The sequence below is a fragment of the Fusarium phalaenopsidis genome (assembly GCF_050370095.1).
Source record: "Fusarium phalaenopsidis strain FUZ10S chromosome Unknown contig_32332, whole genome shotgun sequence".
NCBI lineage: Eukaryota > Fungi > Ascomycota > Sordariomycetes > Hypocreales > Nectriaceae > Fusarium > Fusarium phalaenopsidis.
In genome coordinates this window covers 1321834-1343443 of record NW_028145391.1, presented here as the reverse complement: position 1 = coordinate 1343443, position 21610 = coordinate 1321834, and the positions used below count along the sequence as shown (strand labels likewise).

General features: G+C 52.2%; 6 protein-coding genes across 6 annotated transcripts; 1 reads left to right on the top strand and 5 right to left on the bottom strand.

Annotated features, from left to right (window-relative positions):
- Window positions 1-340: 340 nt before the first annotated feature.
- Window positions 341-2613, bottom strand: LRP88_13421 (uncharacterized protein; the record flags this gene model as incomplete). Its single annotated transcript, XM_083249792.1, has 3 exons — window positions 341-1010; window positions 1058-2332; window positions 2393-2613. 3 exons carry the CDS (start codon window positions 2611-2613, stop codon window positions 341-343), a joined length of 2166 nt encoding a protein of 721 aa, XP_083094126.1.
- A 9739-nt stretch (window positions 2614-12352) lies between these two features.
- Window positions 12353-13917, bottom strand: LRP88_13420 (tRNA threonylcarbamoyladenosine dehydratase; the record flags this gene model as incomplete). The annotated part of the gene is made up of 2 exons (XM_083249791.1): window positions 12353-13687; window positions 13741-13917. 2 exons carry the CDS (start codon window positions 13915-13917, stop codon window positions 12353-12355), a joined length of 1512 nt encoding a protein of 503 aa, XP_083094125.1.
- Window positions 13918-14145: 228 nt separating this feature from the next.
- Window positions 14146-15804, top strand: LRP88_13419 (uncharacterized protein; the record flags this gene model as incomplete). Its single annotated transcript, XM_083249790.1, has 1 exon — window positions 14146-15804. The coding sequence occupies one exon, from the start codon at window positions 14146-14148 to the stop codon at window positions 15802-15804; it is 1659 nt and encodes a 552-aa protein (XP_083094124.1).
- Window positions 15805-15987: 183 nt separating this feature from the next.
- Window positions 15988-17445, bottom strand: LRP88_13418 (uncharacterized protein; the record flags this gene model as incomplete). The annotated part of the gene is made up of 4 exons (XM_083249789.1): window positions 15988-16449; window positions 16500-17158; window positions 17215-17330; window positions 17378-17445. 4 exons carry the CDS (start codon window positions 17443-17445, stop codon window positions 15988-15990), a joined length of 1305 nt encoding a protein of 434 aa, XP_083094123.1.
- An 813-nt stretch (window positions 17446-18258) lies between these two features.
- Window positions 18259-19565, bottom strand: LRP88_13417 (uncharacterized protein; the record flags this gene model as incomplete). Its single annotated transcript, XM_083249788.1, has 4 exons — window positions 18259-19216; window positions 19271-19280; window positions 19332-19404; window positions 19494-19565. 4 exons carry the CDS (start codon window positions 19563-19565, stop codon window positions 18259-18261), a joined length of 1113 nt encoding a protein of 370 aa, XP_083094122.1.
- Window positions 19566-20341: 776 nt separating this feature from the next.
- LRP88_13416 (uncharacterized protein) lies at window positions 20342-20890 on the bottom strand (the record flags this gene model as incomplete). Its single annotated transcript, XM_083249787.1, has 1 exon — window positions 20342-20890. One exon carries the CDS (start codon window positions 20888-20890, stop codon window positions 20342-20344), a length of 549 nt encoding a protein of 182 aa, XP_083094121.1.
- Between the last annotated feature and the right edge of the window lie 720 nt (window positions 20891-21610).

Sequence of the window (21610 nt, the reverse complement as noted above, 5' to 3'; positions counted from 1 at the left end):
GGAAAGAAAGCTTCGCCAAGAGCGCTTTCGGCACTCTCGCTTCGCCACAAAGAGCGTCGTCTCTCCTACCGGACTGGGAAAGAAAGGTGACCAGGGACACGGGCTCAAAGCTGCCAGTCGCCGACCAGGTATAGCCGTGCCGGCTCTAGAGTTGTCATCATCGTAACTCTGGACCCCAGCTGCCAAGGAAAACCACTTGGTCTTGTCGTGATGGATTTTCCGAACAATGCCCCAGTATGCCTTCCCTTTCCAACCAGCCTGGCATAAGCGCGGAGGACCGCTCTTTTTAGACTCTGCGAGAACCGCTGATCTTTCTTTCTGCCAGGCTGGGGGTGGGAATTCAGACGGGGACATCATCCAGCTCCACATCATACTTGGCCGGGACGGAGAATTGTCGGGTTTCTGGGTTCCAGATGAGCCAGGATCCCGAGGTGGCCATCTTGCAGCCCAGAGACAGGATGCGATCCTTTCTCTCCTCCACCATAGACCCCAGCTCGAAATATTTCTCATCTTCGTCAATTTTGTCATTCTTGAACCAGTCGCTGGGGAAGTAATCCTCCGAGTAGATCAATCCCCGCATGGCAAAGTCCTCGGGGAGAGGCCGGGGCAACTCCCTCTCAGGACGTCGGAAATCGGAGTGCACTTCATAACCTGCCTCGCATGATACCAGGAGGGAGTTGAGCATCAGAGATGTCAGCTTCCATGGGAATGCTGCTTCAATGTGGGAAATGGCCCCTGGGAATCGCGTCATGTGGTGCATGAATACCAGCATGGTGTGAATGAATGGTAGCGTGTTGGTGTCTCCCCATCGCCGCATTACCGTCTCGGTGATGCGTACCGCAAAGTCAAGAGCCTGCTTGAAGTTCTCATCTGGATTGGCCTCTACGATTGAGCTTCCGTCCATGGCAACGTCTGTCTCTTCAGGCTTCTGTGACATGGCCCGCATAAGCAAATTGGATTCGGCGCCATAGCCCAGAAGAGAGCAGCCAGTAGAAATGCCAATATAATATCTGATTCGCTTAGCAAAAGTCCTCTGAGACGGTATTCAGATACTCACCCTGCGTCCAGCCACCTCTTTGTTACGCGTCCAATATAGCTGTCGAGCTGCCCAATAAATTCGTCCATCGACTCTTGAAGCCTATCCTTGGACTTCCCGGAAAACAGAATGCCATGAGCCCTCACAAATGCTGCATCGATTGGCGCCAGGCGGTTGGGGCTCTTGCTCAATACTGGGTCAAACAGTGTCATGATGCTCTCCCGGGCGCTGGGAAAGGGGATCAAAACACAGAGTGACTTTGTGTAGTACGAAAGCTGTTGTAAGGCATTGGGCCTTGCAAGAATAGCAAGATGATGGTACAATCGGCCGGTTGTAGGAGACTTGTCAGAAGCCTTGCTGTACCAATGGCGACTCACGCCAGTCCAGGTCTCGCGGTCCCGGATGCAGTCGTCTTCGATGGCCATTCTATATCGACCCAAATCTCCCAAGCATTCGATCCATGTATCCTCAAAGGCAGGGACAGTCTCGTATAGGAGAGCAACGATGCTGTATGCCAGATACAAAAACGTAAGCATGTGTTCCAAAGACGCAGGAAGTCTGTGTCTCAGAAGTTCAAGAAACGAATGGATGCCGTGCCGCCACATGCGGGCGGGCATAGCGTATTTGGATGCTAGCCGTCGAAGCGCAGGGCTGGCGGATGGATGTTGACTGGCAAGGAAGAAGTCATGATGCTCATGCAACAGCGTTCTGTGCAGAGCGATCAGGGCTTGCCACTGGTCGTTATTAAGCTTGGGATTGGATTCGGCATTAGAGGATTGTGCGTTATCGACCTCTATGCATTTTGTTTCAACCATAACAAGGCCCGCGTATATACCCTTTACTTCCGCAACTAACTGATCTTGCGAAATGGGCCTTGTCTCCGGCTGGGGGATCATGACTGATGTATTGTCATCCTCTGTCCCAGGCTGAGGTGAACTGTGTGGTGCCGTGATGGGGTTGTTGTTGCTGTTCTGGTTTGAAGGTGTTGGTCTTTGTGAGGTGATGGGCACAGCTCGAGTCTGATGCGGAGGGGCCTTAGAAGGTATGCCATCTCCCTCCGTCCAGAGTTGCCGCCCAGAGGTATTCTTGTGAGGTCTTGCCTGGTCGTTGCGAGAGTCATTGCGAGCTCTGCTCCGGTTGTTTGAAGGACTTGATGGTGTCGGAGGGTTGGTTGGTGGTGGAGACCGGCGCTTAGTCTCGCGCGTGTCACCATCAGGCTCGGCAATATTGTTGGACGCGGGGGTCTCTCCGGCCTGTCGCTTGCGGTTATTTCTCGAGGTATCGAGCTTGGTCGATCTGCAGGAAGAAGTGTGAGCCAAACGCCACAGCGGCAAGAGGGAAGAAAAGGGAGCATACGTCTGAACGTATAGGTTGTTATATGCAGAATTTACCTCCTCCTCGGTAGGCCATTTCTGCTGGTGTTGGGGATTTGATTCGACGTGCTCTCGCCAGGACTCGATGCTCCCAATTTCGACGTTGCACTCCGGGCATGTCGTCAAGTTGGTCGATTCCCCCTCCTTGCCCTGGCGATCGCGGTTACGGAGGTATCCAACCCATTTGTCTGTGATGTTGGCCATTTTTCATATGGGAAAATCATTGATGATCGAACTGTTGCAGTGTCGCGGGTGCTCCGTTGAGCCGAGGCTGTACAAGGGCGCGCTGGGAGGGAACGTCGATGGCGTCGCGGAAAAGGGTACTGTAAGACTGAACAGCACGTCAGTAGGGCGACAAAACAATTGCGAATGGGGGGCCGAAAGGCAATGCATTCAGAATAGAAAGGCCGTGGCCTTTATATGAAGGTCTTGATAGAACGTTTTCGCGACGCGAGAAGCGAAAGTCATCCGTCCATCTTTACGTTGGGAATTCGGAGGGCGTGCAATTTCTCTCCGAACCCCTCCCCATGCGGGTGGGTACGTACCTGTATGATGCGAATTTTGGAAAGGCGAGAAAGAGGGTGGGGTGTTGCGAACTAAGTACCTGCAGTTCGCCAGCTGCCTTGTCTGCGAGATGAGGCTCTGCGGCGAAAGAGTCCCAGTCAGCGCCTTGCCCCCAAACCAGGAGGGGCTGGGATTCACAACTCACACCGCGTAACTAGGTAGTAAAACGTATACGTATCGAGTTGATGATAAAGAGGGGAAATGGATGGCAAAGGTAGAGACTCGCAGTCCCCAGCGGTATTTCCTCAAGAAAACAACGCTGGAGCCTATGTGTTGTTGTCTGATGTACCGTCTAGGTTGACGCACAGTGCCCCTCCATACCCTCCGCTGCTAAGGATAACTTAAAGGGTGCGAAGGAAGTTGGAAGACTCTGGAAGCAGCTGGGTTCAATTTATCACCTCTCTTACAACATCACCATCCTCTTATACTGGGTCACAGCCTATGGTCCGCCATGGCAACCAGCGTAAGAATTTAACAGAAGGTGGGGAGTGGGTGCACATTGCGCATACTTTTCAAGCCCCTTGTATACACAACACATCCATACCTAGGAATCGGAGGGGGCTTGATGAGGCTCCCTCGCCCGCCCAGGCTGTCCAAAGCTCATATAGGATGATGGTTCGCCCAAGCAATTCTACTCAACTCAGGGTCTTCAAGACTCCCACTCCGTCGTTCCTCCACTCTCCCCATTCATTCATTCATTCCCCTACAAAGTCAAGTCGCCTTCATTCTCCAGATGTCCTTTCAACCTCAGGGTGATTCGTTCTTTTTTTCAGCTTCAGAGCAGCGCCCTCCAGGCTCCAGCCCCTGTTTGGGGCCAGGACCCTCGGAGCCGACAGCAATCAAGAACCAGTCATGTGGCCCCCAAGTGCTATTCCTCATTTCGTGGATCTCCTGGATGACATTGTATAGATATTTGGTTTGCTCATCAGCAAGCTGCGTCTTGAGACCGAATCGAAAAAACACTGTCAGTGGTTGAGAGCTCGTGTCGGTTGACTTGTTCTCAGCTCGACATGGCCTTGAGGCAAACCGTCTTACGTCGGCCGACTGGAACGAGATTGGATATTGTTGTGAACAATTCGGTGAATCATTCGCCTCACCTTGCCATCATCGTTTTCGGCGACATTGCGATGATCCTCTTCGATTGGTGGTACTTGACTCACTCACGCCCTCGTGCCGGCGGATATGCGCCCCCGCCTGTGGCCACACAACGGCAGGCGAAGCTGAGATATTCTGGTCGGCTTGTAGACTTGTGGTAGAAGTCTGTTCATGACAAGCAAGGCTCTGGAGCATGAAACCCGCAACCGTAGGCTTCAGCTGAGCCACGTATGGCGCGTGCGATGTGGCGGAAATGGTCCATTATATCGATCGGAGCTGACTCAGTGAGTTTGCCTGGTGGCAATCTGCATTGTACCTACTGTATCAGGCATGATCTCCGTCTGATAGCATAGAACGAGGACGTAGCTGAAAGTAAGGCGTGCGAAAGCTGAAGCGGCCGAAGCAGAGAGTTGGAAAATTGCAGTGCCTAATGAGAAAACTGAGGGGAAATGATTCCTATTATACCTGCTTTCCTATCACCAAAAACGGGCCTCAGATGCTGCAGGTACAGGGGACCTCAAAACCAGCAAGATGTCTATTCTGCTGGCCTCAATCTACGTTGAACACGTTGCCAGGCACGCCACATCGGTTTGCGCCATCAGTATCAAAGAATCAGAGGGGCGACGATTAGGCATGAATCATTCCAAATCCAAATACTCACTCACATCCAGTGTTCCTCCGAAGATGACCCTCCGTCGTCCGGCCGGATGATGCGGGTGTGCCGTGTTCAAACCGGCCGCTCATGAGTGGGGCCGCGCCTCACTGTGTCGGGATCGCCGCAGTACCTGCATCTGTAGGAATTCGGAACTGACGTGGAATCAACAAGAAAAGAAACTAATGATGTGATAATACGGAAACGTACGGGACACTCCGATAATCGGAGTATCTCGGTAAGAACAGTCAGTTAGTCCTGTGGCGTTGCGAATGTGCCTCAGCTGAAGCCGCCATTGCCCCAAAACGGTGGCTTTCAAGAGCCTCCCAGACAGATGGAACCAATGAGCAGGGCAATGTGCACAGCCTTGCCTTGGCTGCAGGTGATGACTTGCATATTGCAAGCGCGCTGTGAAAGGGGGCCAATTGATGCGGTCCACCCCATCGTCCGTGGAATTTGTCCCAAGCGCCCTGAGTCAAGCAATCTCTGCCTGTTCAGGAACCTCCTGCCAATATAAGACCCTTGATTGCCCTCAGCAAGCCAAACCCATGGCTTGGTTGCCTCGCTGGGCTCCTGAAGCAGTTTCCATTTACCGAAGGGATAGCCGATCCAGCCTCGTTTCATTATTGTTCCCCCTTCAACTAACCCCCTGTGGTTGTTGGTTGCCTTCCGGGGCGCCTTATATGGTCAGCAGCGTTTACACACTTTGCAGAGCCGCAAAGCCGACACACCAAAATACAATAGCCCCCCTTCGAAAATAGTTCCCGTGTACGGTCGGATGTAGTCAGCGGCACAACAACCAAAGTTCCTTCTTACCAATAAGCTGTCCTGCCAACCGACGAAGGCGGACCCCTGAGCGACCCAACTGACTGGATCAGCTCAGCCCCCGAGTATTTTCAGCTCTCTAGTAAACCATTATATGCCACCACATTGGTGCCAACAGCCTCCATTTCTTACCCCAGAGCGGCACGTCTAGTCGCATGTGGTCAATCAGCGGGGATCATCAATTCCAATAGACAAGTCTAAGCTCCAACCCAAAGAGGCAGCTGCTTGCGACTTGGTCATGACCCCTTGACTTTGAACTTCAATTTGTCAATGTGAGGACATTATCTCAGCCCGATTGTCTGCCTCTTGTCTCAGCTCTTGGTGATACTCTGAAATTTAGTCAATCAAAGCGTGAAACACACTTTTGTGTAAAAGCTGCCGTCCTCCCGTGATACACCATCGCTGTATCCAGACTAGATCTACAGCCTTGAGTGACATGGGGGCTCTGATGCATGTCCTCTCCTGTGCCCGACAAGATGCACAACATCGTATTACAGGTGTGCAACAGCTCAGCCTCTATCTGTAGCACCTAAGAGTTACACGTAAGAGACCGCCGCGCATATCTATTTTATCGTGCACGTAAGAGGTATTAGTTAACGGTTTTCCTCCCACGCAGCGCGTGGCCCAGTGTGCATGTTTAAAAAGGGCACATCCCCCGTTCAATTCTGTTTTGTCCCCCATTCCTGTGCACTTTATACGAAGTCCCAGCCTGCCTGCTTCTCGGCTGCCATCTTGTGCTCCGTGACTTCGTCTCACCTGGCTTGTGTACCAACCATTTCTCACGAGCCGTCGTCATTTGACTTGAAACTTGCGCCCACCGACGCTGTCGCCCGCTACGACGGCCGCAGAAAGCCTTTCTGCCTGACATCAATCAGGCTCTGGCTTTTTTATCCAGCCATTGTCTCACAAAGAGTCGTCTGGCAAGCTTCTACCCGTGCCTAACAAGCCACATAGCTCAGTACCCCTCATGAGGCTGGGCCATGGTTTCGAATTGAGTTTGTTGTGACAAAAGACAAAGGATCATTCAACAACTAACACAGACACAACCCGCAAGGCAACTGAAACTCTCCCAGTAGGGTTCCGATGCTTTTCGGCAAGCGGCATCAAGGTTCAGGTCAGACCTTGCCTTTGTTGAGCCTCAACCGCATCTCCGATCTGCACTCAAGTCATTCTCCTTGATCATCTTTGGCGGTAAGTATTTCTGTTTCCCGCCGTTGCCCGTTTTCCCGCGCTACTGCACCCTTGCCTTGCGGATTGCATAGACAAACTCCTGTAGGTCTGATGAGTTGTCAACGGGCTATATATTAAAATAGCGGTCTGAATGTCTGAGTGTTGGCGGAGCATATGTGCCCAGCCCTACAGGGCCATACGCTCCCGTTTATTCCCCCACGAATGGAGGGTCTGGAGGCATAACACGCAGGAAACAACAAGCAAACACTGGGTTCAAGCAAAGGCATCCATTTTGTCTGTTGGTGTTGGTTGCTGTTTTTCTAGTTGCTGCTGTTTGCTCATTGCCAACCGAAAGCCTACCTGCGTCAGGTCCAATTGCAAGCCAAGTCCTCCCGCCCGGTAGGCTGGCCCCGGTAGCTTCCCGTCTCCCCGGGCGCTCACAGCCTGGTCTTGATTGCACACTTCCATGCCTGCTAGGCCAGAGCTGTAGGCCAACAGGCTTCTCCTGTGATAGCCAAGTCTTGGACAGGGCGATGTGGCTGCAAGTTGGTAGGTGATCTAGACAGGAAAACAAGTTGGGGGCCATGTGATGATGTCAAAGCTGAAAAATCATGGTCCTTCTTTGTGGTCTGTTTGTGATGATCCCATCGCAAATGCGTTGCCCATCACCGTTCCCAATGACGTGATTCAGATACAGATTGCATTTCGATCCAAGGCATCCCGCATTGCTCATGCGATCATCAATTATACAGATACTTGTGTACTGCACTGTACTGTAGGGTAGGGTAGTGGGTGTTGAAGACAAGAACTGGATGCCATGTGAGGAGTTTGTAGCCACCGGGCTGTGAGAACAAAGAGGTAGGGTCGGTTTCGGCAACAGATTGGCTGGGGGTTTTGGACATGATTTCACCCCAAGACATATGTTATCACTTTTCGCTAATTTAGTCTGAAATCTTGTCATAACGCAGTTGAGGCAGGCCAGGCCAAAGCGGGTAAATGCAACGGTCAACGAGTTACTAAATGTGCAGTGCCGTGCAATGTCTGTGTGCATGAGAAACGGCACACTTTTGTAATGCCTTATTAAGATGAAACTGTAGATATACCTGATATTATTGGGCTGCAAATGTAATTTGCACATGCAAGTATATCTACCGACAGACAACAATGGAGTTAATGAGGGGAAAACAGCAGGATAGTATCGCGCGTGACAGACGGGAGGGCCTCATGGGGCACTCACCGAAGAACACACGTGTTGTACGGAGGCTGCCTCACTGCGACCCAAACGGCAACCATCAGGTCGATGAGCCGCTGTCGACCGAGACATCATTGAGTTGGTGTAAACACCACAAGAGCGTCCTTGGGGCCAGATGCTTGCACTTCGATTGAATATGAGGCTTCCTACTGTAATATCCTGATAAGGGATCCCGATAATCCAGTCAATCACAGGCGCAGCTGCCATGGTTGAGCCCAGTCTATAGCACAGCATTGAAGAGATAGGATAGTCGAGTGCAGTCTTGCTATTGAAGTCCAACGGGAGTTTCAGGAGTCACATAGTCCTTTTCACTTATAGCTTTATTTCAAGTGGTAGAGAGATAGGTTCTCTGTCAATCATTCTGTGATGCTGTGATTGGGCGACTGCTGTTGACGACACGAGTTGACAGTCGCTCAAGTCTATCCCTAACGTGAACCTAGCCAACGACTATGGATCTAGAAGACTATACACTTAGTCCTCCCAACCAGCCAGGAGGTTCTTCTATTGGATATTAATTAACTAATGAGCTGACCTATGTGGTGGGTGGGATATCTGTATTTCACGTGTGGATTCATAACCTCCCTGTCTAGGGTGGACTAAACTTGCGTGTAATAAGATGCTACTGTTGAAGAATAGGTTTTTACATTAACTCCAAAAAGCATCTTGTGTAAAACATCTTTATACAAAATAGCCAATGGCAGTATTGCGATCCAAGAGCTTCAGGTTCGCACTAGTCCCCTTCAACAAGGTACGCACCAACTGTATCCAGTCTGGGCAAGGACAAGCATGCAAGACACTAATACTGCGTATGAACTACCCAAATGTCTCAAGTAAATCTAGGGTGTCAATAGTGTACCTTGCAGAAAGCTAGGATAGGAACCATGTTCAAGCTGCCCTCCACTAGAGGGCTCAAGGACGAGGAACTGGGACCGTATCTTCGACTTAGGAAAGAGGCTAGAAGTAATCGGGAATATATAACAGTCAGAGCTGCGTTCGACCTACTGGCTCGGATTTATTGATGTCAACGATGTAAGCGTATCGAATTGCGCCTTTGGCTGTTGATCTGACACCCCTACCTCCCTACGCACAACACAGATGACTCTGACAAAAGGACCATGAATTCCGGGGCACCTATGCATCGGAGCATAATAAATCAGTGCTATTATGTTTTTTAATGCCCCAAAAAATATTCTTGTGACATACATGCCATGATGCTCTTCATACCTCCCCTTGGCCAGGGCGTACAACTAGGCTCCAACCAAGATCACAGGGTCTATTAAACCAACACACGCCACCCAAGCGAACGAATTAACGCTTTCAATTGAACTTGGCTTGGGGTTACCCTGAGGACAAGGTTAAGGAAGCTGAACTGCGCCTGTCAAACCCAGCCCCCTTGTGACTCAGATCGCCGGAGTCATTTGGAAAGGGGAGCCTGTAGCCGTGAGAGGAGACGGTAAGAATAAACGGGCGTTGACACCAAGGCGTGATTAATTTCTGTCTGCCTTCTCAATGCTTGTATGCATGGCTTGCGGCTATTTGTTAGAATCGCTGGTTGACAAGCAAACCTAGTCCTATCCGCCAAGGCGGCCATGCTATCAGCAGCAGGGCTGCGCCGTCTGAAGACATATTTTCAACAACCATGGCGTTGAAACTCTTAGGTCATGTCCTAATGACGACAAGTGTATCACACCGTGAACGTTTCATCCAGTGCGGTGCACGAGTGTTGCACTCATCCGCGCAGGCGAGGCTGTCATTTCGGCAAGAGGTGGTTGCCTTTTCTGCCCTCTTTACAATATCACCAGTTTTCAAGGTATAGCAGGCAACAGCATGGATGATATCGCTGCAGTGCCAGGCATATAACGTTTCTCGAGAGTCAATCAAGGAACTCCGGAGAGTGTCGGCTTGTGACCCGGGCGCCTGAGGCGCAGCGTCGCAACATCCGGACGGAAGGGTCACTTGCGGCCCGTTGGTCCGTTTGATACAATTGCAGTTATATATCCAGCTGGAAGAGGCCTCCCGTTCATTTGAAACTGGAAAAATGTCTGTGGCATGCTCCTCGGATGGCAGGACCGCAATTCCCACTCCACGGGAAGAGTTAAGAAGAGCAACAAAGAAGGAGAATCAAAGAGAGCTTGTGCAGTGAATGTAAAAACTAATGGAAATTCAGTCCACGTCATAGAGTCAACAAGGCTGTCAATCCCAGGTGTTTCACGTGGGTTGGCTAGGTAGATTGATGGCTGCAAGGGAACAACTCATACTATTGGACAAGCATTCCCCTAGTATATTTTCCAGGAAAGGAATGAATCTAGAAGACCAAAAAAAGAGTGTATTATAAAAACTTATCTACCAGAGCCTGTTGAACATTTTCTGCCGGGGCTGTGGCCTGAAACATTTGGAAGCATATCCAAGGTGCCCCCTTGCTAGAGCTGATGAGGGCAAGATTAACAAGTCTAAGAGTTGAGTTGTGTTTTCACAGTGGTGATTGACAATAGATACCTCCTTAATATCGTACCAGGCTCTCTATACTTTTTGTTGGGGGTGTTGTCCATGATGGTGCAGTCTTGGCTCGGGCTGGGGTCACCTCAGTGCTCAGTCTTGAACTTAAGACAACGCAGCGCTCGAGACTTCTCGAAAGGATTGAAGATGTCCGGAGGCTGCTCTCATCTCCGGGAGGCTTCAGGATCTACCAAAGGGAGATAGGGGAATTTTCCTGAAACTTCCTGCCTGGGGGAGCAAGGTGGCCTATTGTCCTGTCAGCTATTTGACCAGGTTCATCTAAAGGCCGGTAAAGTTGTGCATCTGGTGCTGAGTTCAGGACAGTTGAGTAAAAGCGACACGCTGTTCCTGGTCTTGCTGGTAGTGGCTGTCATTGGGAGCCTCCCGTTCGAGGTAGCCTGAAAATGACACATCTTGTCAACCATGTTGGTCTTGTCAACCCAAAGTGGTACCATATATCCAGGTGTCATGGATAGAATATCATCTTGCAACCTACCTGGTTGCAACTTGAGAAGTCGTTGTTTTCACCATCAATGCCACGGGAAAGTCAACACCTCAGTGAAACTTCAAGAAACCGGAGCCTGATTGCCGCCATCCACTCAGGTTGCAGCCGGAATGAGTCGAGATGATATATTACCTCGGTCTTTCTTCAGGAGCATGAAATGAAGGACGCATGTGCAAATCGCGGGTGACTGGACATAGGTACGATCATCTACATTTTCATATATGCGCAATCGGTGTTTACTCTCCAGCTCATCCACATTACAAGGCATGACTTCAATCACATCATGATCATAGATGAAATATTCAATATAATTTGCCCGTGTATTATGTTGGACTTTTACATGCGAGTTCAACTTTTCTATGGTGGCAGAGACCACAGCGGCTGTCTCGGCGACAACGGTGGCCTGCCTCCATGGGTGGGCGATTTGGCTTCAGAATACCGTACCTAACGATGGATGGATGCCGACTTGGGCGCCACTACCCCTTGCTGGTACAAAAATCAAGTCTCAGTAATGAGTAGTTAGTCCTGCAAAATTCTTGCTCCTTGGCTTGCAAAAGATCCATCCGTCCAAGTCTCAGCTTCTAAAATACATTTGGAAACACTACATTTGCAGCCCCGTCACCGCCAGCCAGCACCTTGACCCAGGAATCAATTCAAAGATAATGGAACAAGACTATAATGTTGACGACTTGTCGCCCTCCTAGACATAGGCAAAGTTCGCCTTATTTCCTCATCGTCTCCCTTGAAGTCGTCTTGAGTTCAAGAAGAAGAGGTTTAAAGACAGCGAGGTTTGAAGAAGAGGCTCGGAGAAGTCGGTCATCTTCCTGAAGACGCCAGTCACAGTCTTGCAGAAGTCGGCTGTTGGTGATCGTCTCAAAGAAGAAGGGCAGAAGAGGTTGGCAGTTGGTTGTGATCTCGAAGAAGAAGAGTAGAAGTTGGTCGTTGGTTATCGTCTCGAAGAAGTTGGTCATCTTCCTGAAGAGGTTGTCTTCCTTGAACTCTTCTTCTTGATCCCTTTTTCTTCCTAGACCTCTTTTTCTTAAATTCTTCTTCCTCTTTGGTCTCTTCCCTTTCAAGGGCTATTGGCTGCAGGTAACCTCCAGGCTACAGGGCAAATGCTCCAATTTGGTGTGTGTGGGCTGTGAGCAATGCCCTCACGCATGTGTCTATATGTACCTACCGCGACATCATATTGGCCAATGGCTTAAGATAATTTATCTGTGGTGCCCTAACTTTAAAGATGCAAAACTAGAAGCTTTGCTCAACCATTTCGTGTTGTGATCACCTTCTCGATGTGGCCTTGCCTAAAAAAATTGCTTTATATGATGGATCAAATCTAGTTGATCATTTCTATCCTGTCCTTGATCGACACGCCCCTGGCGCTTCATCGAAAGGCTTCATATTTCTCAGCCTCCTTCCTCCTCTCCTCGACCCTCGCAATCGTCGCTGCGTCGTACACCTCCTCTAGAGGCTTCCCCGACTTGAACACCTTCTTCTCGTGCCGTATGGCCTCCTCCTTGGTCATGCAGACAAGGTCGCTCAGCTGGACAGTGGAGCACTTCTGCATGTCCTTGCCCTTGCCCAGCGTCGTCATGCTGCTGCCAGAGGGCTTCCTCCACCTGATGAGCACCAGCTTGGTGGGGATCCCGCTGATGGCGCTCCTACCGCGGTATATCTCCTCTGAGAGGAACGCCACGTCGCCGACCGTGATGGGCATCTTGAGACCTACTGTGTCGCCGTTGTGGGTGATGCGCGCCAGCTTGTCCTCGTAGCCCTGAAGTGATGCCAGGATACCCTCGTACATGCGATCACGGCCCTTGGAAGGAACGTAGTCGAGGGGATAGCCTGTGACGCTCAGGATAACGTGGTTCGCAACTGTAAGACCGAAAATGGCGGGCATTGTGCCAAGGACGGGGAGAATGCGGACGCGGAAGTTGGGCATGGCTGCTAGGTCGCCCACGGAACCCTTCTGGAACTCCTCTTCTGGCAGGGGGAGCAGCTCGGCCTTTCCAGCCCCTGACGTCTCTGTCGAGTAAACCACAGGGATGCCGCTCGTGATTCCCTTCAGCTTGAGTCTCCGCCGTGTCGCCCTCGATAGACCGTCGTCCTTGCTGCTTCCTATGTCTCCCACAATAATCCTCGTTGGGTCACTCTTGCAGCCAGCTCCCATGGCGCTGATGACGGGGATCTTGTTGTTGTAGCAGTACTCGAGGAGAGAGACCTTTGTCTCAATGTTGTCGATGGCGTCGATCACATAATCTGGTGCTCGTCCATCCCAAGGCTGGAGCATGCGCTCTGCGACTCCCTCGTTGAACTGCTCCTGTACCAAATCGAACTTGACCCATGGCGCAATAGCAATCAGCCGTCTCTGAAGACATTGAACCTTGGGGATGCCGACATCCGCCAGGGTAGCCACGGCATGACGGTTCAGTGAGCTCAGCGTTACTTGATCAAAGTCGATGAGTCGAATCTTGGAAACTCCTGAGCGAGCCAGGGATGCAGTGCAGTGAGAACCGACACCACCACAGCCCACCACAATGACGAACGAGTTGCGCAACTTGTCGAGACCTTCGTCCGTCAAAAAGACCCTGTTGCGCGCCAGTTGCTCAAGGATGAGTTCCTCATCAAAGTCTCCTGCCTGAGCCCGGCGTGCTAGCGCCTGATTCCTGGCATCTTCCTTGTCGACAGGCGGTGCTGATGAGCCACCATAATTGTTCAACTAAGCACTAGTCAGAATCTACAACTACAACAGCCGGAGAGAGAGGAAAATACTGGCTGAAGGTTCGGGTCATCGTTGGGTATCGAGTTCTTGAGCTCATAGACCCGCTCCTTCCGCTCAAGGGCCTGGTAACCGAGCAGCAGAGAGGCGGCGGTGGCTCCGGACAGGACGGCAGTCGCCAAGAGCTGGAACCTGGGGTTTGAGAGGTTCTCTGACAAGAAGGACGACATTTTTTCTTAAACCCTTCTCGGAAGAAACCCCCTGTTAGCATTCGAGACGGTGTGCCTGAGCCGGTATGCATCTACGAGGTTTTTTGTGGGAAAAGGCGTTTTCTTAGTCAGCGGCTTCCCATTGGTTGAGGATTTCCCATCGTCACCATGAGCTGAGCCCATGGTTCGACTTGAGCCTCAACCCCACGATCAGATCTATATTCGAAAACCAATTGAATCGCCGGCGCCATGCGTCCCCGGCTCGTCGGCCGTGTCCGGCTCATCCAGCCCAGCATACGAACGCGATCACCGTGTCTGCGAACATTCACCTACCACACGCAGCTCACCACAAAGTCGAGGCCGAACCTACCTTTTCTCACCATCCCCGTCACCAACCGCGCCGTAGTGCGCTACTTCACCACCGAGCGGAGGCAATGGCTCAAACACGAGGCGAAGCTCGCCGTCCGGTACACCGCGTCCTTCTGGGGTCTGCTCGCCTGCTGCGGCGTAATCCTATGGCTGGTCAACGAGGAGAGGCTTGAGAGGGAGTTCCCCACGCCGCACGAGTGGGGGTGGATGACGAGGAAATACCTGCGCGACGCCAACCTCAACAAGGATCCGGCCAATGGGCAGGTCAGTTGGCCATGGGCGTTTGAGCTCTCTCGAGCTACGGTGCTCAGGTTGGAGGACGCCAAGGTCGACGGCCAGGACGTGACCAAGCTCTCGGACAGGGTAGACCCAGAGGCCGAGATCCCCGGGGAGTTCAACCCCTGCGACATCTCGGGCAAGAGCGAGGAGTGGAGGAGGGGCTACTTTGAGGCTATCATGGTGGCAGCAAAGGCCGCAGAGCACGTTGATGGCTGGGTTCGCGATCTGTCCCGCAACATCATCTCGCCTCCCGAGTTCGTCATCGGACCTTCTAACCCCAGACCCACGCCGATTCCCCCAGGTCAACCCCATGCGCCCCGCGAGGAGGATTGCGAGGTGGCCTACCCCGGTGCTGACAACTTTTACATGAAGATCCTGGCCACCAAGGGCTTAACCTCTCGGCAAAAGCTTGAGGCGGCTCTGGAATATGCCAGTTTCATGGAGTTCAAGCAACGGCCAGAGGGCGCCGAGGCTTTGTATAACCTCGCACTGGCTGAGGCCACTCAGGGGCTCGACATGTCGAACCCGCCATACAACCCCAAGACCTTTGTCCTTAACGAAAAGGCCGGCCCTCCCTCGCAGAACATCCTCGACGCCATCACCGCCATCGCTACCCACAAGGCTCGCAGTGGAAACATCAACGCCGCCCTCCCCATCTACCTCTCCCTACTCAAGGCTCGCCGCTACCTCTCTAACAAGCCCCCTCCTTCCGTTGTCCCCAAGCGCAAGCCTACCTCGGTCTGGGGCCAGTTCATCGAGACCGTTTCTCAACCCGACTATCCCCCTCCTCCTCCAGATGGCACTCAGCCTCCCTGGCGAAGTCCCGAGGAGCGTTGCCAGGAGGCTTCTCTGAGCCTGTGGATTGGTGAGATCCTATTCGCCTCATCATCCAAGGACGACGGCCTCTCTTGGACGCGTGATAGTGTGGATGCCGCCGAGGAACAGCTCCGCAACATGGACCCCCTGAACGAGGACAAAACTGCCAAGAAGACATGTCGAGAGTGTCTGAGCGCTGGCCTCGACAACTGGGGCAGAATGGTAGTCAAGCTAGCCAAGGAAGAAGAGCAGCACCGCGAAAAGGCCGCCTCGCAGTCTGGCGTCTTCTCCTTCTGGAGCGGTTCATCGCCAACCACACCCAGTACCGAAAACCGATGGACGGCCGAGGACGCCGTTGTCAAGGAGCGCGTGCGGAGGACGAGAGAGCTCATCGAGGAGTTAACACCAGGTGGTCCCACCCTGGCTTCGCTGTTCAAGGCATAAGAAATGTGTAAAAATATCAAACTTGGGTTTCATGATGGGAGTATGATAGTTTTTGGGCGCTACCAAGAGATTGTGCCGTGTATCTTGTATGGTCTTGGTGTATGACATGAAATTGACCCTAGTCTATTTCTAATGAACGATATATCCCCAAATATCATTCTTCTCCGAGTACAGATTCAACGCTTACCACGCGTCGCCCTCACGCCAGCCTTCTTTACCTGAGCCCTGTGGGAGTTCCTCCTCCTCATCATCATCAGAGTCCCAGTCAGGAGCTTCACCAGTCTCTTCAAACTTCTTCCAGCGTCTCAGCTCCTCAATCCGTTTCTTCATCTCTTCCTGATCCAGGGTGACCACGCCGGGCTTGTTCTCTTCAGGCAGCTTGCTCCAGTCCTCGTCGGTAAAGTCGGTGGGAGGTCTCTCGGCCACGGCCATTTCGGGGTTGACAAAGCCCTTTGTAAGGGCAATCTCCTGGAGGTAGGCGAGAGCGGGTTCGAGAGCTCTAATGGCAATGAGTTCGACGTAGTGTGGCTCTCCAGAGGACAAACAGGGGCAGCCCATAGGTTCGATAGAGAGGGATGGATTGCCTCGAGCTGTAGCCATGGGAGTGTCGAGAGGTTCGGAGGAAACAAGGTAGGCACGAGTGCGCTAGAGAGGTCAGTGATAAGCAGACGAGGCTATAATATTGTTGAACTTACCTCGGCGAGGAATTGCTTGAAACCGTCATTGGTGAGCTTCTCAGTATTGTAGACGGTGCCAAACATGAGCATGCCACCCATTCGACCCCCCCATTTATCCCAATTCTCCTTATCCTCAAAGAAATTCAGCGCAACTTCACAGCTCTCCCCAATAGCAATGACATCGATCTTGGCTATGTCGTTCCACTCGGCAATGTTCTTGAAGACGGTCGCCATGTGTGCGTCGGCAGTCTCGCTCCCGGGGATCTCGTTGAGCTCCTTGATGTACTTGCGCCCAGTGTGCACCAGGCTCGGCAGAGGAATATCAGTACTGTCTGCCACCGTGATGGAGCGCTTTCCCTCGGACCACCAGTGTCGCTCTCCCATGTTCGCGAGCACAACGGATGGAGGACATGGCGACTTTGGGGTACCCTTCTGCTTGGCGATGGCCCGGAGGACGGAGATGATGCTGCCCTTTGTGAGGCCTCCAGGACCGCTGGCGACGCGGCCAGCGAGCATGCCAACATTCTGTATGGGTTCACCCAAGATGACGATGATGCGCGATGCGACGGTGGTTTTGGGCGAGATGAAGATGGGACAGTGCTTCTCGTCTGTGCCGAGTGGGATTCTCAAGAGACCCTTTTTCATCAAGCGATCATGAATGATGTCCTGCATCGCACCTACACGAAACTGATTAGCCCCACCATCCAAGTTTGGGGGCAGCACAGGAGATCACCGTTGAAGTGGAAGCGTTGGCGTTCGTTGACGCGCATGTTCTTGCTGATAAAGAACTTGTAGTAGCAGTCGGGGTTCTCGATAGAACGAATCTCATCCTCATCGTTGACAAAGTACCTGATGAATCTTAGCAAGAATCTGCGCACAAAGTTGATATCACAAACCCCAGGCCTTCGAGGTCGGATGCGAAAGAGGCATCCTTGGGGAGGCCAGACCAGCGTCGGCGAAACATGGTGTGTGAAACGTTGGCGATGTAGTGGGAAAGAACCCCGGGTTAGAAGAGAGGGGAGGTGGAGTTGAGTGGAAGAAGTGGTGATGGAGGTGGAAGGTCTTCAGGTGGAAGATATTGAGGTAAGTATTGTAGTGATGCACTGATGGTTAGGAGATGTGCAGGTGCAGGCCAACGGCAGCGGGTGCAAACAGAAGATGCAAACAACAAGCGGCAACTGAAATCTCAGAGCTCGAGTTTGGCGGCACAGAGCATACATGCCCTCTTTACCTCAATGAGCACCTGCACAGTTTTCTCAATCTGGATACGTGATGCTCGGCATATAGTGCCACGGGAGTTATCAACAACTCAATTTAGGTAGTCTACCCATCATCGTATTAAATCAACACCAAGAAGCTCCCGATTTCGACTGAGTCTAGACAAAGAAACAAATTACCTAGTCAGCTGCGCAAGGCTCTTTACAGATCGACTGCTCGTCAAGTATCCTTCAACATTCACTCATAGCATAAAAGAGTTGGGATATCCGCCAGCCAGATCCTACACACAAACAAACCCTACCTAGTCATAGCAAAAAACGCCATCCTAGATGCATTCCGTAGTATCCCAAACACCATGCCAAACAATTAGTATCAAGCAAACAAACGCCCCTCACTGGTTGGAGCTGGGGGTATATCGGCTGCGGAAAGCCTGGCTAATACTGAAGCGGCTTCCCGCGCCCCGATTCATGTGGCTAGCCAATGCCTCCTCCAAGGCAGACTGCGTTACAGAGGCATCTAGAAATGTGGTTAGCAGGCAACCCAGGTACATGCGAGGCAACTAGACAATACCATCAAGATCACTAAAACTGCTACCCATGCTGGGCGTTCCGTCGCTGCCTTCACGGGAGTATCCCCTGCTCTTGCTGCCTGGACTGCGGCCAGCCAGCTCCGCCGCTCGGCGTGGTGAAAGGGGTCCGGGTGTCCGCTGCTCGCGCGACTTGCCTGGCCGATGGACCATTGCAGCAGAGCTAGCCGAAGAGTCAGATGTTTGAGACTGGTGGATGGCCTCCTTTCCATGTTTCTTATGGAACCGTTTGCCTGAGCCCCGCCCGTCTTCCCGCAGTGTTGAACCAAGGTCCTGGGCAGAGGTCTGATTTGACGGGGCTGTGTAGGGTTGAAAGGCAGGCTCTGACTCGTCGTCATCATCATCTTCATACGCTCCTCCATCGTTCTGTTGGAATCGAGGAGGCCGACGAATAATTCGGGACTGTGCAGGGCTGGATTCATCCTCAGATGACATGGTCGAGCTATCATCTGCTGGCCCGGGCGACGCGCTTTGCTCGTCTGGTGATGGGTCTGGCTGCGCCACTCTTTCCGGCGACTTAGGCACGTTTGAGATGGGCAGTGATGTCAGACGTCGTCGTTCACCGGTTCGTGTTGATGTTATGCCCATTCCTGGTCGGGGCGACGCCGAACCTCCCGTCATGTCCCGCAGAACTGTGGTATTCGTCGAAGGATTCCGTGAGATGACTGGTCGTATCGATGCATTCAGCGGGGTCCCGGTGCCGCTTCCTACCTCGTTGCGCGGCATGGGCGAATCTCGTCGGATCGATAGAGAGGACGGTGCTCGTTGATGACCAGGTCCCGCGGAGTCTGGTACTGGTGAAGGGGCGGCCGAGCCGCGGACGGCGGCAGTGGCCTTTCGGACCTGGGCGCGGACCTGTGAGGCATGTCGTTCGGTAAGATATGCGACCTGTTGTAGAAGGAAGTCGACGGGAACATCGAAGCGATCGGCACTGGAATCGGATGAGCATCAGCCGCACGGCAGTTGACAAACCAAGATGACCTACACCTCACTCCCTGTATTGAGTTAGTTACAGGGCCGTGGGAAATCAGTATTCATCATCTTACAGTCAATCTCAGTTTTCGCAGCTCCAGATAGGATCTTCCACAGAGCCTCGTCCTTGTTGGAGTCCCAGTTCACCTTTAATGCTTCCAGTTAGCCTCCCATGACTGTTGGCGGCGTGAGGCGCATGATGCGGCGACGGAAAGAAGCGGCGCAAGGGGCCTTACTGGGGGAGGATCGACAAAGTCGCCCCGGGGCATGGGCACCCGGACGAATACGGTGTATGTCGGCTCAGCCATGGTCCGTGGATGGCGAGTCGGTGGGATGAGGAGATGGAGGAGGATGAAAGAAGAAGCAGCTGGACCTGTAGAAGCCGACCTCGAAGAGCTACCTACCTAGGACCTACAAGGTGCAGGGTTCCGGGATCGGCTTATCGATAAGCTAGCTGCCGCTCTAGCGTCCCAGACGTGAGACAGGCCCACTTTAGGGATCGACGTAACCGGACACCTTCTAGGCTGTGGAGGGAGGACAGACTGTGGTCGAGCTTTCACAGAACATCACAAGAAATCATCCCAGCTTCCATGACAATGCTCCTTTTGTGCGCCGTCCGGATCAAAGTTTTCACACTTGTTTGAGTTTAATTGGAAATCTTCAACACGTCCACGTACCGAAACGCTCGGTGTGATCCACCAATTTGGAGTTTACAGCGTGCAGCAACAAAGTCTCACATGAGACGTCCATGCAGCTTTGCTTCCTCACGCTTCCCCATCTCCCTTTGATTTTGATCCCTCATTCCCTATCAGCAACCTGCCTATTCTAATAGCAATGTTACATCATGTCAGACAAGTCACCCTGTCTGTCGGTCAGTCTCCCGTCTGTGACCCCTCAAGCGATTGGGCCAGCTTCGCTCCCAATGTTACAAGTTGACATTGCTTCATCATCACCCTTTCTAATCTCTAATCTCTTTGGCTTTCTAACGGGTACCTGCGTCCGGGGTATGACAATAAGCTCAAGGCCAAGCGGCCTACCCCAACCTTTCACTCTCAGACTGCCACACCCTCCGCTCTGCAAAGCCTCACTCCTCTCCGATGATGGTCTCGCAGTCGCTTGACAAGTCATCATCTCCGTCGGACTTGACAGACTCCTCTCGTTCCATGGCCTTCTTCCATATTCCCTCCAGCTCATAGCACTTGATCATGACCCGCTTCTCCTCCTCGAACCGCTTCAGAGCCGCCTGGTAACCCTTGTCACCATGCCGCAGTCGGCACGCCTCCATCTCATGCTTCTTTTCCCGGTACCAGAGTCGAAGTCTGTCGATTCGGTCCGGTGTACGCAGACGCTTGGCCTGGTAGTGAAACTGAGCGTCACGGGCCCTAAGATAGTCCATGCTGATGTTGACCTTCTTGTCGAGTCTCATGACATCGCTGATCACCAGCTCGCGGTAGGTCTTGAGAGCTTCCAGCTCGTCGGATGGTGGGATCCGAACTTCCCGGACCATCTCGAGGATGACGCGAAGTTCATGGAGAGCCATGCCATACGCCAGACTGACTTCTACCTCTGTCTCGTCCATTGACATTTGGCCGTCACCAGCCTTGGGGACAGACGGATCGAATTGGGCAGACATGGCGATAAGGTGTCGATGATCTCGAGTTCGTGCTGGTTTCCAAAATCGGGTATGAGTTGCAAAAGGTTTTCTCGGTTTCACAGAGTTGCACGCGTTGTCTTCCATTCCTGAGCAGCTGGATGAGTAGAGCTCATCTTTATATCACTGTTCTGGGGACATGAAATTATGAATCAGCGATTCAGTTCTCTTGCGGTGTGTGTTACTCACCCGTGTTCCCAGATTACCAGGATTCATATTTACTGTTCTCTTACACACACTCATGATGCAAACTCGTATCCCAATCTGACAACATCGAGCGTGATTCGAAGACTATATGTCACATATTCTATATCTGTAAGCTGGGAATGGCTCTTTCAAGGCAGATTGGTCGGGACACTCTGGTCTGTGGTTCTGGCAACAGCTGCAAGCACCAGTGCAGGCATTCACACAGGAGCTTGACTGGTTAGCAATCAGGTACAGGCAACCTAGTCCAAAATTAATCCTACAAATGAAGAAGTAGCATACGCCCGAGAGTTACATCCTACATCCAAGCCTGAGCTTTACCAGAGCTGCGGGACCAAAGTTATCGGGTCAACACACAGCCATGATTTTCCAGCCCTTTAGGGTAGGCAGCTTTGGCCATGGACAAGGTTACCATCTCTAGACCTTAAGCCGCAGTACAACAGCAGTCAGGTCCCGGGTCCAAAAGAGGTCTGGTGGCAGGTCTGTCGTGCATGCGTG